The sequence below is a fragment of the Phocoena sinus genome, chromosome 12 (assembly GCF_008692025.1).
Source record: "Phocoena sinus isolate mPhoSin1 chromosome 12, mPhoSin1.pri, whole genome shotgun sequence".
Classification (NCBI taxonomy): Eukaryota; Metazoa; Chordata; class Mammalia; order Artiodactyla; family Phocoenidae; genus Phocoena; species Phocoena sinus.
In genome coordinates, this window is record NC_045774.1 from 47,691,414 (window position 1) to 47,705,117 (window position 13,704).

A 13,704-nucleotide genomic window follows, 5' to 3' on the forward strand; every position below is an offset into this window, starting at 1 on the left:
AAATTTCAGGAAAGCCAAGTTTCCATAAAAGTTACCCCCTCATCTCACCTCCCAAGGCAATCACTTAAAAAGTGCCTGGCAATCTTCAGAAAGGAAAAAGTGATACTGACTTCTCCACTTGGGTTCCCCTGAGCCCCAGGGATCTCTGATTTGCCTGAAGATATGGAGAGAAGACGAGGGGAAAAAATGGCATAGCTGATCAGAGAGACAAGAAGCATTCCCTCAAGTCTTTGGTAACCTTTCAAGTCCTGAAAAGTAGAGGAAAAGATCAGCTACCATGGATAAGGCCACTCAATTTGTAAACTTCACAACACCAGAGGACACCATTCGCAGAGGGTACTGCTAGGGGGCAGGATGGGGTGGGCAGAGCATAGATGAGTTTTAGGGGTGAAAGCCTGCTAATCTGCCAAATCATGTGACAGAGAGGCTCACACTGAAGAGGAATGTAACATGACACTACCAACCAGAAGAATAGCAACTGAATCCCTCAAGGAAGGAAGTGTAGTGATGGTAGCTGCTTAGCACTGAGTCCCTCACTAGCCCAGCCAGACCACAGTGAGTTTACAGTGAGCTAAATCAGCAACCTCAGAGAACACGTTTTCAAATGATCATGTCTAAAGATGGATGATTCGTGAGCTGATGTCAACCGAAAGGAAGGTTATGAAAGCATGATGCCACAGGGTTGCCCTCAGACTGTTTATAATACTCCCTTCACAGAAAGCTCCTGCCTAGGAATGTAAGGAATATGGGAAGGCATTTATTCAAGGTAGAAGCCTTAGAAGACTAAAGAATTCATCCCAGTGAAAAACTCTATTTATCCTCCTAATGTTTAAAATTTGCAGTGAAGTCCCACTCTCATTTCTGATATCAGTAATCTGTGTCCTTTTTTCTTGTTAATTCTGCCTAGAGGTTATCAATTTTATTGGTCTTATCAAAGAACCAGATTTTGGTCTCATTGATTATTCTCTATTATTTGTCTTTTATTTAATTAATTTTTTCATCTTATTTCTTTCTGTCTGCTTATTTTGGGTTTAGTTTGTTCATCTTTTCTTCTTTCTTAAGGTGAAAGCTTAGATTAATTGACTTGAGACATTTCTTTTTTTTCCCTTTTGGCCACACCGTGCTGCATGTGGGGATCTCAGTTCCCCAACCAGGGCTTGAACCTGTGCCCCCTGCAGTGGAAGCTTGGAGTCCTAACTACTGGACCACCAGAGAATTCCCCTACATTTCTTCTTTTCTGATGAAAGAATTTAAGGCTTTAATTCTAAGCACTACTTTAGTTGTACCCCATGTGTTTGATATGTTGTTCTCATTTTCATTCATTTCAAAATACTTTCTAATTTCTCCTGTAATGTCTTCTTTTATTCATGAGTTGTTTGAAAGTGTTTCATTTAGTATTCCAATATTTGGAGAGTCTCCAGACATTTTTCTGTTGAATTTGAATTTAATTCTGTTGTGGAACGTACTTCGCACACTCTGCATACTTTGTTTTGTTGCCTATAACATGGTCTATTCTTGGTAAATTTTCCACGTGTGCTTGAAAAGAATGTATAGTATTCTGCTGTACTGTTGTTCTACTACCAGTTGTTGAAAAATGTTAAGCTATAAATATGGAGTTATTTGTTCTTTCCATCAGTTTTTGATTCATGTACTTTGAAGCTCTGCATAACATTTAAGATTGTATGACCCTTTTATCATCATGAAATGTCCCTCTTTATTTCTGGTAGTATTCCTTGCTCTAAAACCTTCTTGTCTATTATTAATATAGCTACTCCAACTTCCTTTTGATTAATGTTTACATGGGATATCTATTTTTATCCTTTTATACTTTAAAGTAGGTTCATGTAGTGCCTGGTTAGCTCAATCAGTACAGCATGAGACTCTTAATGTAGGTTCATGTAGGCACCATCCACTTTTCTAGCCAATCTCATAATCTGTCTTTTAACTGAAGTATTTACACCTTTTGTAATTAATGCAAATGTCAATATGGTTTGGTTTACATCTATTATCTTTGTTCTTTTTTTCCTCTTTTCCTGCCTTCTTTAGGATTGAGTGATATTTATTCCATTTAATCTCCCTGACTGGTGTATTAGCTCTCTGTTACAGTTTGCTTTTAGAGATAAATCTAAAGTTTACAATTACATATTTACCTCATCACAATCAATCTTCAAATACTATTATGCCATTTCATAAATCACCGAAGACACAAAAGTAAACTTCCATTTTCCTCCTCCTGTCTTTTTTGCTATTGTTACCATACATCATACTTTTATGTAAATTATTGTTATTAGTTTTGCTTTAAACAGTCATTTGCCTGTTAAATAAATGTTTAAAAATGAGAAAAAAGTCTTTTATATTTACCCACATATTTTCTATTTCTGGTGCTCTTTCTTTCCTTATACAGATTTCCATCTAGTATCATTTTTTCCTGCCTGAAAAAACTTCCTTTAACGTGTCTTCTAGTACTGATCTACTGATCGTCCTCTAGTACTGATGAAAAGTCCTTACCTCACCATTTTTGAGAGATACTCTAAAGATATGACTTCATTGCCTTCTTGCCTGCGTGCTTTCGGATGAAAAGTGCTCTCATTCTTTTTGTTGTTGTTGTTCCTCTGAATGAATGTGTCCTTTTGTTCTATTGGGTTTTAAGATGTTCTCTTTATCCCTGGTTTTTAGACAATTTAATTATATAGTTTTTTGTTTGTTTTGTTTTATTCATGTCTATTTCCTTTGAGGTCAGTTAAGCTACTTGGACCTGTGAATTTATAGTTTTCATCAAATCTGGAAAAAATGTGGCCATTATTTCTTCAAGTATTTTTCTATTGTCCTCCCTCCTCCTTCTGGGAAGCTACTTACATATATGTTAGACTGCTTGCTATTAAAACACAAAATTTATGCTCTTTTTTCCAGTCCTTTTTTCTTCATATTTCATTCTGGATAATTTGTATAGCTGTGTCTTCAAGTTCATTAATCTTTTCTTCTCCAGTGTATAATCTGTTCTTGATCCCATTCAGTGTATATTTTTATTTCAGAGATTGTATTTTTCATCACTAGAAGTTCAGTTGGGTCCGTTTTATACCTTCCATTTCTCTCTTCATTGTGATTATGCTTTCATCTACTACTTGAACACTTATGGTAGCTTGTCTGCTAATGCTATCATCCAGCACTCTGAATCTGTTTCTATTGACTAAATGATTCTCTTGACTATGGACTGCATTTTCCTTCTTTTTTGCATGCCTGGTAATTTTTTGTTGGACACCATCATTGTGAATTTTACATTTTTGGTGCTGGATTTTACTGTAGTTCTTTAAATCTTGAGGGGTTTTTTCCCTCCTTGGATGCAATTTAGTTACTTGGAATCAGTTTGACCCTTTCCACTCTTGCTCTTAAGCTTTGTTAGGGCAGGTCCAGAGCAGCCTTCAGTCTAAAGCTATCCTCCACTCCAAACCCACCCCCACTGAGGCAATATCTCACTGAGGACTCTACTCCATATATTAAAAGCTCTTTCCACTATGGTTGAATCACAAATTATTCCCAGCCTTGTATGAGCTCTGAGGAATTTTTCATTACTCCTTTCTCCTTTCCCATGATTCTTTCCCCAGCCTTGGGCAATTTCCTTAATGGATTTTTTTCTCTTCCTTTGAAGAGTATTAAATTTTTATTTGGCAAATAATTAAGTTACTCACGGATCATCTTGATTCTTTCAAGTCTTATTTTTAAACTTTGTTAAAGTTAGTATACATTAACCTTTAATCTAGTGCTACTTTAGACCTCCTACTAAGACATGACCTTTCTGAGGACTCTACTCAATGCCCCACAGGTTCAATAAGGTCTTTCTACTCTGGCTGGTTGGAATTCAAACATCTCCTAGCACTGTGTGAGCTCTCAGAATTTCTCCATTTATAAATCCCTGATGAAAAGCTTTTCTTTTCACCTCATGTAGCACACATGTATCTATATGCAAGTAATTATAAGCTAATAAACCTTTCACTTAAAAAGGTTTATATATATATATATCTTCAGGAGCAGAAAAGTAGACAAGAAACTGGAGAAACTATATCTGACACTAAAGTCAGTCTTTTGGAGAAAAAAAATTTCATGGGATGAAGACTGGCAACCATCAAGAGGTAAAGAAAGCAAGCTGAGTTTCTTGGAACTATTACAAGAAGAAAAAGAAAACAGAAAGAGCTGGCCTACACCTCAAAACTGAACCTTAAGTCTAATTGAATAAATTTAAAAAATAAAATCTGAGGTTTCTCAATACTAACTGTAGACAATTTCAAGATGACTGGTTGGGACTTGAGGTAATAGTGTGACGATGAGACATCATTTTGCCTGGAAAAATAGGGGTTAGAATCACAGCCTTGACCTCTTTATAATAAATTTAACCAATAACCTGAGCTCCCATATGATAGCAGTGTATATGCTTTGCAGATTAACCATGGACTAAGAATTTCCTTCAGTCTTGGGTATTATTTCAAAATGCATAACCCACAGGGCTCCATTTCTCACCCAGTATAATCATTCCTGGGCAGAACATTATCAAAAGACAGAAACTGGCTTAGGGTATTCAAGTGAAAGGATTCAGCTAAGTAGCAACCCAAAAATAAGCAAAGGAAATCAGCCCAAAACACATTAAGCATTTAGAATGGGCCTTTCCTGACTGATAATCAAGGTGGCTTAAGCTTCATTGTGAATTGTTGATATTAATGATCCACTGTGAGCAAGATGATCTCTAAGGCACTTTCTAATTGTGAAATATTATTCTGTCTTATCTATCAAACATAACTGATGGCTTATCACTACACATGTTTTACAGACTACATTCCGGTCTTTCCCTACAAAAAGTAAATATTTCAACTACTGTCACCATCCAAAGGTGCCACCACTTTTATTTGCTTACCAGATCATAAGATGATACTGGTCCATTACCCTTGACCTAGTCAAACCTCTACAAAAGACTTAATGATGGTATTTAGGATGCATTTCCTCGTTGCTTTGTGCAGGTGGCTTTCGCATTGTTGCAAAGACAGTGATGGGAACATTAGTTATTGTCAGGCAATGATTTCCAGGGCATCTTCGGAGTTGCCTAAATAAAAGAGCAAATGACATGTACTTAGATATAAAAAAGGAAATTTTTTTCAGAGGACCAAAGTTTGAGTGTATATTCATTCAACTGTTTTAAGTCTTTTTGAAATCTCTGAATGTCACAAAATAAATATAACACGGTGGCACTAATGAGGCAGACATTTTAGACTTACATTGCAAAGAAATTGTTGTTAAATGTTGTGCCATACACTTAATCAAAAGAAACTTATAAATACAAAGATAACCCTCCAGATGTTCTTTTGAAAGGTATGCAGTGATTGCTAAATGGCAAAGAAAAGTGGGGCAGGGGGGAGTGCATAGTTATAAACATAAGTGATAATACTATGGCAATTCATACATATATGCACCTTAAAATCACTCCAGTTGAGTGATTTTAAAACTAGAATATTTGTGGAAAAATATAAAACTGAACATATTATTCCACATACTATTCAAATGTTGATAGGATCTCAGGTTTAAAAGAGCCCTTAAATAACATCTAGTCTAAAAATACACCTAGTACTTGAATTTCCTTTCCAACATCCCCATCAAATAATAACCCCACCTTAAACATTTCTAAAGACTATTGATCAGTATTTCTGAAGTAGCCTATTTTATCCTTGAATAACTCTGATGTTTAAAGTACCTACCTTATTAAGCTTAAATCTGTGTTCTGAAAATTCCAAGCCATGAGAAATCAAACAATGTACTATGGTAAACAGAAGAAAAGTGGAATAAATCCTATTATAGTTTTCTTCAATTTTGCAAAAATAGAATCTTCACCTCTCCTTCTGCCAAAGGTCAAGTCAAAGCCAAAGTGACACTGACTCTGAGGTCTGAGTCTTTTTCATATTTTGTAGCCTTAGTCCTAGCACAGTGCCCTGCAAATAATAGCACTAAAGGTTTGCTTATTTGATTGAATGTTATATAATCTTGAAACTATTAACAAAAAACTAGCTAAATATTTACCCCCCAAAATTGGTCTATCATTCAGACTTACAATATACAGACTCTATGCTAAGAAAACCTAGGCTCTGGTAATACTAATTTAATAACAGCAATGCTCCTAGGCTTCTTTCTTACTAATTCAATGTCAGCTAAAGCTTGCATTGATGATAGCCATTACACATCTCCTCAGCTGTTAGGACAAGAAGACTTTTTACCTGGTTAGTAACATCTCTTTCCCGTTACAGGAAGCACTGGAGCTCAGCCCAGGCTCCAGCCCAACTGAAGGATCTCCCCCTTCCATTGGAAACCTCCTTGGCTGGGTCCCAAACCGAAAAGGCATAATTCACTGAAAACCTAGGTTAGAAAGTTAAAATAATGGAGAGGAGGGGTGAGTTGTTTTTAAATAGTTCTTTGAAATTCTTAATATTAATTTTGCTATAGGCATATAGAAACATTCTGAAAATGACATACTTAATATAAAAGTACATAAATACTCTATAACTCTCCTTTACATACAATTTTAAGTCTTGAGCAAATATAAAATAGCTACTAGATGGTAAAGTAAACTGTGCCCTATGGTTAACATAACTGAAGTCCATTTATGTTATGTGAAAAAAAATTATTTTCCTTTGAATGGTTATGGCAATTGACAAGCTTGAGCTCCCACTGCCTCTCTGCCTATCTAAACCCTTGTCTTCCTTTTAAGTACAGGAGTTTCACATCTGCCTGATATCTACAGCTATTCCTCTCTTCCTGGTGATTATTTGTTAACCCCTGCCTCTCTACATTTACAGTGCATTAGTTAAGAAAGTGCCTTGGAAGAGCTGGACTGACCTGGATTCAAATCCTGGCTCTGGCTCTTCCCAACTATGCGATCTTAGGCAAGGTACTTAACCAACTATGCTTCTCAAAGATAAACTGAGCTCGGGGCTTCCCTGGTGGCACAGTGGTTGAGAGCCCGCCTGCCGATGCAGGGGACACGGGTTCGTGCCCGGGTCCGCGAGGATCCCACATGCTGCGGAGCAGCTGGGACTGTGAGCCATGGCCACTGAGCCTGCGCAATGGGAGAGGCCACAGCAGTGAGAGGCCCGCGTACCACAAAAGAAGAAAAAAAAAAGATAACCTGAGCTTAATAATATTATCTACCTCCAGGGTAATAGTGGGGATTAAATAAAGTAATACATGTGAAATGCAGTACCTAACACGTAGTACAGGCTCAATAAATGTTAACTGCTATTACTCAGCAGATACTACTGAGCATGATTAAATATATACATACACATATACAATGTAATGTATATATGAGATACATACGATATATATGATACACATACACACAACTACACTGCCTACTGTTGCCTCTGCTTGGAATTCTTCCCCACCTCACTGCTCCCACACTTTAGTTGTTAGGGCCAACTCATTCATTAAGTCTGAATTTAAATTTCACTTTCTCGGAGAAGATTTTTATAAACCCTCCATTATATGTTTTCTTAGCACTCTACTTCTGCTTTATAGCAGTTATCATCACTCTAATTCAGGATTTCTCAACTCTGACACTATTGACATTTAGGGTCATATAATTTTTTGTTTAGGAGGGAGGAGACTGTCCTGTGCATTGTAGGAGGTTTGTAGGAGGTTTTGCAGCATCCAAGGCCTCCACTCACTCACTCACATGCCAGGAGCACCCCACCCCAAAGTTGCGACAAAAATATCTCCAGACATTGACAAATATCACTTAGTAGAAAAGGGGAGAAAAATCTCCCCCTGTTGAGAACCAGTGCTCTAATTTTTTTGTAAATGTTTTTGCTTAATCATTGTCCCCCCCCCACTCCCATTCCATGTCTGTCTTTGTCACCACTGATTAAATCCTTAATACCTAGAACAGTGTCTAGGACACAGTGGGCAATTAATAGCTCTATCTTGTATAAATTTACATGTCTTCAGCAAAGGGCAGGAAAAATGAAAAATGTCTTGTAACTGTTTCTTATGCCTAGTGCAGTATTCTATGCCTAATAAGTAAGTGTTTATTGTGGTAATAATAAAACTAAATTATTAAAAGTTTTGGAATTTGAATATTATATAATAGTTTTTATAGACTGTGTGTCCATTATCAAAGAAAAAAGTGTTATGCTCAATGACAAGTTAGTAAAACCATAGTAAAAACTATGGTTTAGTATAACTAGCTATCATATGTAAGTATTAAGCTTCAGCTAACTTGATCAAGGATACACAGACTTATCAAAATAGGCCGAGTCTGATTCCTGTAGAGATGTATAAATCAATTGCTTCTACTGACCTTCCAGAGAAGGCTGGAATTGCCAAAGGAATGATGATCAAATGTTCCGGTGATACCCAGAAATTGTGACACCAGAAGATTCTTTCACATAATTTCCTACCTGCTAACAAATATCATGATTCATAGCTCCAGCAACAAGCTGAAACCTAGCTAAAAAATTGTCTCTAAAGTTTGTGTGAAGCTTTTATTCTTGTTGTCATTGCCTTGTTTATTTTCCAACATTAAATATTTTAATTTATTAATTACTTTATCTATATCTATTCTAAACCAACAGTCTAATCAATCTGCACAAAATCACGAGATTCTCCTCACTTTATATCCCAGTCTCCTCATTACCTTTGTCTTCCAGACTTTCCCTTGACTAATAACCCAAATTAATCCAATCTAGTCATGTCCTCGTCCTATGCCAAAAGCCTCAAACTGCACCTTTACAAATTTCTTTATCGTTCTTCCTATGTAGGACTCTCTAAAACCTCTCTCTAATGCCTGGACTACCTCTTCTCTCCCGTTTCCTCAAAAGGGGCTTGAAATTCCCACGTGACAGGAATAAGGAGAAAGGAAGAATACATCTTATACTGTCTGCCTTCAGTAACATTATACCACTTCCAACACAAGAAAATTACAAGAATATATTCTATTTCCCCTCTCACACCCTGTATTACTTTGTTGTCATGTACTTTACATCTACGTATACCATAAACCCCACAACACATTATTATTAGTTCTTCTTTAAGCAATCATCTTTTTAGGAAATTTTTCAAGAGAACTCTTTTATATCTACCCCCATATTTATCATTTTCAGTGTTATCCCCTTGAGTAGGTCCAGATTTCCATCCAACAATTTTCCTTTTATCTGAAGGTTTTCATTTAAATTTTGGACTTCTGGTGATTAATTCATTCACCTTTTGAATGTTTTTCCTTAATCTTCATTTTTGAACATTCTTTTTGCTGGGTATAGAATCCTAGGTCAACAATTTTGTGGGTTGTTTTTTTTTTTAAGGACTTTAAATATTCTTCTACAGTGTTTTTTGGTTTGCATTGTTTCCAACAAGAAAGTCTGCTGCCATTCTTATCTTCGTTCCTCTGTCTCCCCAACTCAGGATGGCTGCTGGGCTGTGTTTCGATGCTATTCATTAGAAAGAAACCACTAGGTCCAGCCCAGACTCAATGGGAGGTGATTACACAAAAATAGGAGGCAGATCATCTGTAGAGAAGTTCAAAAAAAAATAGGAGGCAGAGATCACTGGGTACCATCTGAGAGGCTGCCTATCACAGATACTGTGTTTTGGTGTCATGTTTGAGAGTGCTTGTGATACACTTACAAATGTTTTTCATCAAATATTTCTGGCTTTCTGTCTCCCAGAAATTGTAATTCTTAGTCCCCTTATGATTACTTGGAGCCCATGTGACTAGCTTTGGCCAGTGAATTAACAGCAGCCATTAATGGCAGTACAAGACCCTCCTGAGTTGTCTTTCTCTTTGCCACAAAACCCAGGAATTATCAGAGTGGTAGCTCAGCAACTTGGGTGCCAGGGTGAAGATAACATAAAGCATAGCCACCAGACTCCCCCCCTCTAATGGACATGTATCATGTGCAAAAAATAAACAACTGTTGTTTTACACCACTGAGATTTGGGGGTTGGCTGTTACCACAGCATAATAAAATTTATCCTGACTTATACAGACTTAGGTCCAGACTTAGGTACTGCCATAACAAAAACATAAGTCAAGCAGCGAGTGTCAAGAAAATTGTTATTGGAAACTGAGAGGATAGTTGTCTATGTTATTCAGTGGCAAACCTACTGGAAAAAACTTTGGAAAACTCTGTGATAACCTGGAAAGCAGATGATTTGCTGGTGAATGCTAGGTGAAGAGGTTGGAAGAAAGAATGTCAGTAACATGTTAGCTGCTGTTGGCTGTGTCTGTCAAGTTATATGACAAAGAGATGGGCTCAGAAATGCAGTGTGCAAGCAGGAATAAAAATTGATAGAGTGCCCACAAATTCAAAGTATATTTAAATGACAACTTTGAAAGCCATAGAAGTATATTTTTCTTGGAACACATTTTATTCCTTCTCAGAAATTTGTAGCATCTTTGTGATGTCGTCAAATACTAAATGTATTATATAGATGAATCTAAAGGAGCCTTATTGCTTTTTCTCCATGCCGCCCCCCAACTTTTGTTTCTTGCCTGTGTACGTAAACAGTTCTTTTATTCTGAAAACTGAGTAACTGAACCAGGATATATCCCTTAGTGTTGACTGTTCTATAGAAATTATTCCATGTAACATGGTACATGCTTTTAATCTATAGATTTTTCCTCCTTTATTATTTTCTATATCAATAAGAACATTTCTTCTTCAATTTGCTGTGTTCTCTATTTCAGGGGCACTTATTAATCTTATGTTGAACCATCTTTACCTCTTTCACATATATTATCTTCCAAGAGATTTTATACCTTTGTCCTTTGCCTCAGTATTCTCTGTGATTATATCAATCCTTTCTTCTAATCAGTAATTTGATTTTCAGCTCTCTAGTCTGCTTCTCTGTGCTTCTAATTATTCATTAGTCCTTTAACATGTTTTGGTCTTTAGTTTCCTTTCTCTTTTATTTCCATTTTAGTTCATTTATTCACCAAATATTTATTGATTACCTATAGTACACCAGGCAAAGTACTAAGGATACAGTAGTGAAAAAAACAAGGCAAGACTCAGCCCTCAATACATTATTTTAGCATCTTGTCTTTAAGTTCCTGTACTACCAAATTCATATTCTTATTATTAATAAGTTCCTCTACAGCACAAAAATTATATGAGTTTTCTTTTTTCCCCTTAGGTTAAGTTTTACAGGTCATGTACTTCATTCATCTTTTACATGCTAGTTTCCTTCCATCCTTCCTTCCTTTCACAGGAGTAGTCTTTATAATTTTCATTGATGTTTTTCTCTTGCTTACAGTTAACATATAAAATTTTGCCCAATCTATTTGCTTGGTGTGTTAGACAGCTATTGCTCCAATACTATTGCACCCCAAAATCTCACAGCTTTAACCAAAAACCTTTTTCTTGTTAAGACTGTGGAGAGCCTGCTGTTCAGCTGGTCTCCACTTGCCTCTCCTGGGTTTGGTTAGGATTAGCAGTACTCCACACTTCAACTGAGATGCAGATTCAGATCTGATCCACATGTCTTCCTCATTTTGGAAACAGCAGCCACCTGAGGTAGTTTTTCTTACGAAAAATAGCAAAGACCAAGAGGCAAAAGCATGCAAGCACACCTAAAACCTTTGATACCTGATATCATTCCACTAGCCAAAGCAAGCCACCTGACCAAGCCTGACCAATAGGACAAAGACGTATACTCTGCCTACCCCCCTATGCCAGGAGGTACTGCACAGTCATGTGCAAAGGGAGAGGGTAAAGAATTCAGAGCAATACTCCAATCTACCATACTCTGCTATTCTGTGGGTAAATTCTCCTTGACTTCTTTCCTACTTATCTGAAATCTGCTCTTCCACTCACAGACAGAGTTTGAAAGGTAAATCATATTTTCTTTTTCATTGTGTTTTTATCAGAGGAGGTGTATCAGAGAGAATTCCACGAGAGCTGTGTGTAGCCTTCTGGGTGGCCTGCGTTCTGCTTGCTCTTCTGAAAGTTTGTTGAATATTTTAAATGAGGTTTCAGTCCATCTAATTAGGAGTGCATTCAACTTTAGGATATGTTCAGATATATGACTTCAAGGTGGACTCCTGGAAAGTATAAACTCTAAAATGTTTCTTCTGCTTCTACTGAAGTCCTAAAGTGGCTGGTAGGTAAGGTTCTACCTTGACTCTCAAGCAGAATTTCCTCTCAGTCTGATTCTCCCAGACTGAAGTTTTTAATGAGACTTGTTAGAACTTTCTTAATTTAATTCTGTTCCTATGTATGACCTCTAGGGAGCCATGACTAGGACCTAACCACTGCATGAAGGGTAGAGCTCTGCAGAGGCCAGAATACCAGATGAGCTGGCACCATAGCTCACAGATACAGATCTACTCACAAGCTTTGCAAAATTTAGAAGTCCCAGACTTTAGGACTTTAATGTTAAGACCTAAGTGAAGTGTTAGGGGAACCTGACTGCACTTCTAACACTGACTCCATGCTCACTAATAAGCAGTTAAGAGTAAAATCCAGCAAATGCAAAAAATTCTTGACTGAAAGTTACCTATTAATCATAAGATATGTGAGTAATAAGGTGAAAAACATCTAAATGGAAATGTGAGAAAGCCTCAGCCTCATAAACCACCCATTGCAACTTCAAACTTACCAGATATCAGAGATATAGTAACAACTATTATTTGTATTGGTAGGGGAATAAGGTGGTCCAAACAAATATTACAATTCCTATTACCACACATTAGTTGCACATGTAATTTTAACTTTTTTTTGGTGGGAGGAGGCTTCCTAGTATTTTGTAGTTCCTCAGAATTTTTGTGGAAAATATTAATTTTACGAAAAAAGTGCTTGAGTTCTTAATTGAAATCTGGCCTAAATTAATAAGCGTTTACAGTATTTTTCAATGTTTGAAAATTTTAGGAGTTGGTCGTTTTCAGGAACACCTGATTTTTCAATCTCCTCCTCCTTTGTCCCACCTAAACACTGTACATAAATAAAATGCCTAGTTTTAATTTCATCTCTTCCATCAGACTTCTATTTACTTGTCCACACTCTCATCCATTGAATCCTATTACACTTAGCGCCACAAAATTGTCACAATTTTTTGAGTATTTCGTGTGTATCTTCAATCAGATTGTAAGCCTTCTGGAGCTGGATCTATGTCTTAATTTCTTTTGAATCCTGCAGAGGGCCTAGAAGTTAACGTTGGGAGCATACAGCTTCAACATACACTGGTTGGGCCTCTGAAGCGCCATTTTTGTCAATCTGTATAACCACCTAGTTTCGGTTGTACCCTGACACGTCTATTTGTCTGGGGTTTCTTTGTGCTCATCGACATTGTTTTCTATTAGAACAAAGGACTTGTTAAATAGATTAACGCAGCGTCCGGAGGAATCGGAATGAACGGAATTTGACCCACCGCCCCAGGTATTGAGACTGTAAATGAAGACTGAACCTCTGATAGATCCTAAACAGCTTTAAAGACACACGTTTTAAAATCCCACGCCAAAGCCTAGTTACCAGGAGTGACCCGGGCCCCCGGAGCTACAGTTGCTCAGACGTTTACAGGGCAGCGAAGATCTGCTATCGGGAGGACCAGTCGCTATGGTAACGGTGAGACACACGTGCACTTGCTGCGGCCTTCGAACGTAAAATCTTAGCCTAAAGCTAGAGCAGAGCGGAGCTACGGCAGCGACTTGCGGCAGCAGCGTGACTTACGGCCGCC

The 13,704-nt window shown here is 37.2% G+C and overlaps 1 protein-coding gene across 1 annotated transcript; it reads right to left on the reverse strand.

Annotated features, from left to right (window-relative positions):
• Positions 1-4,874: 4,874 nt before the first annotated feature.
• Positions 4,875-13,703, reverse strand: FAM229B (family with sequence similarity 229 member B). The gene is made up of 3 exons (XM_032651515.1): positions 13,500-13,703; positions 6,252-6,390; positions 4,875-5,089 (listed from the first exon to the last, which is right to left on the reverse strand). Exons 2-3 carry the CDS (start codon positions 6,374-6,376, stop codon positions 4,963-4,965), a joined length of 252 nt encoding a protein of 83 aa, XP_032507406.1. The 5' UTR covers positions 6,377-6,390; positions 13,500-13,703; the 3' UTR covers positions 4,875-4,962.
• Between the last annotated feature and the right edge of the window lies 1 nt (position 13,704).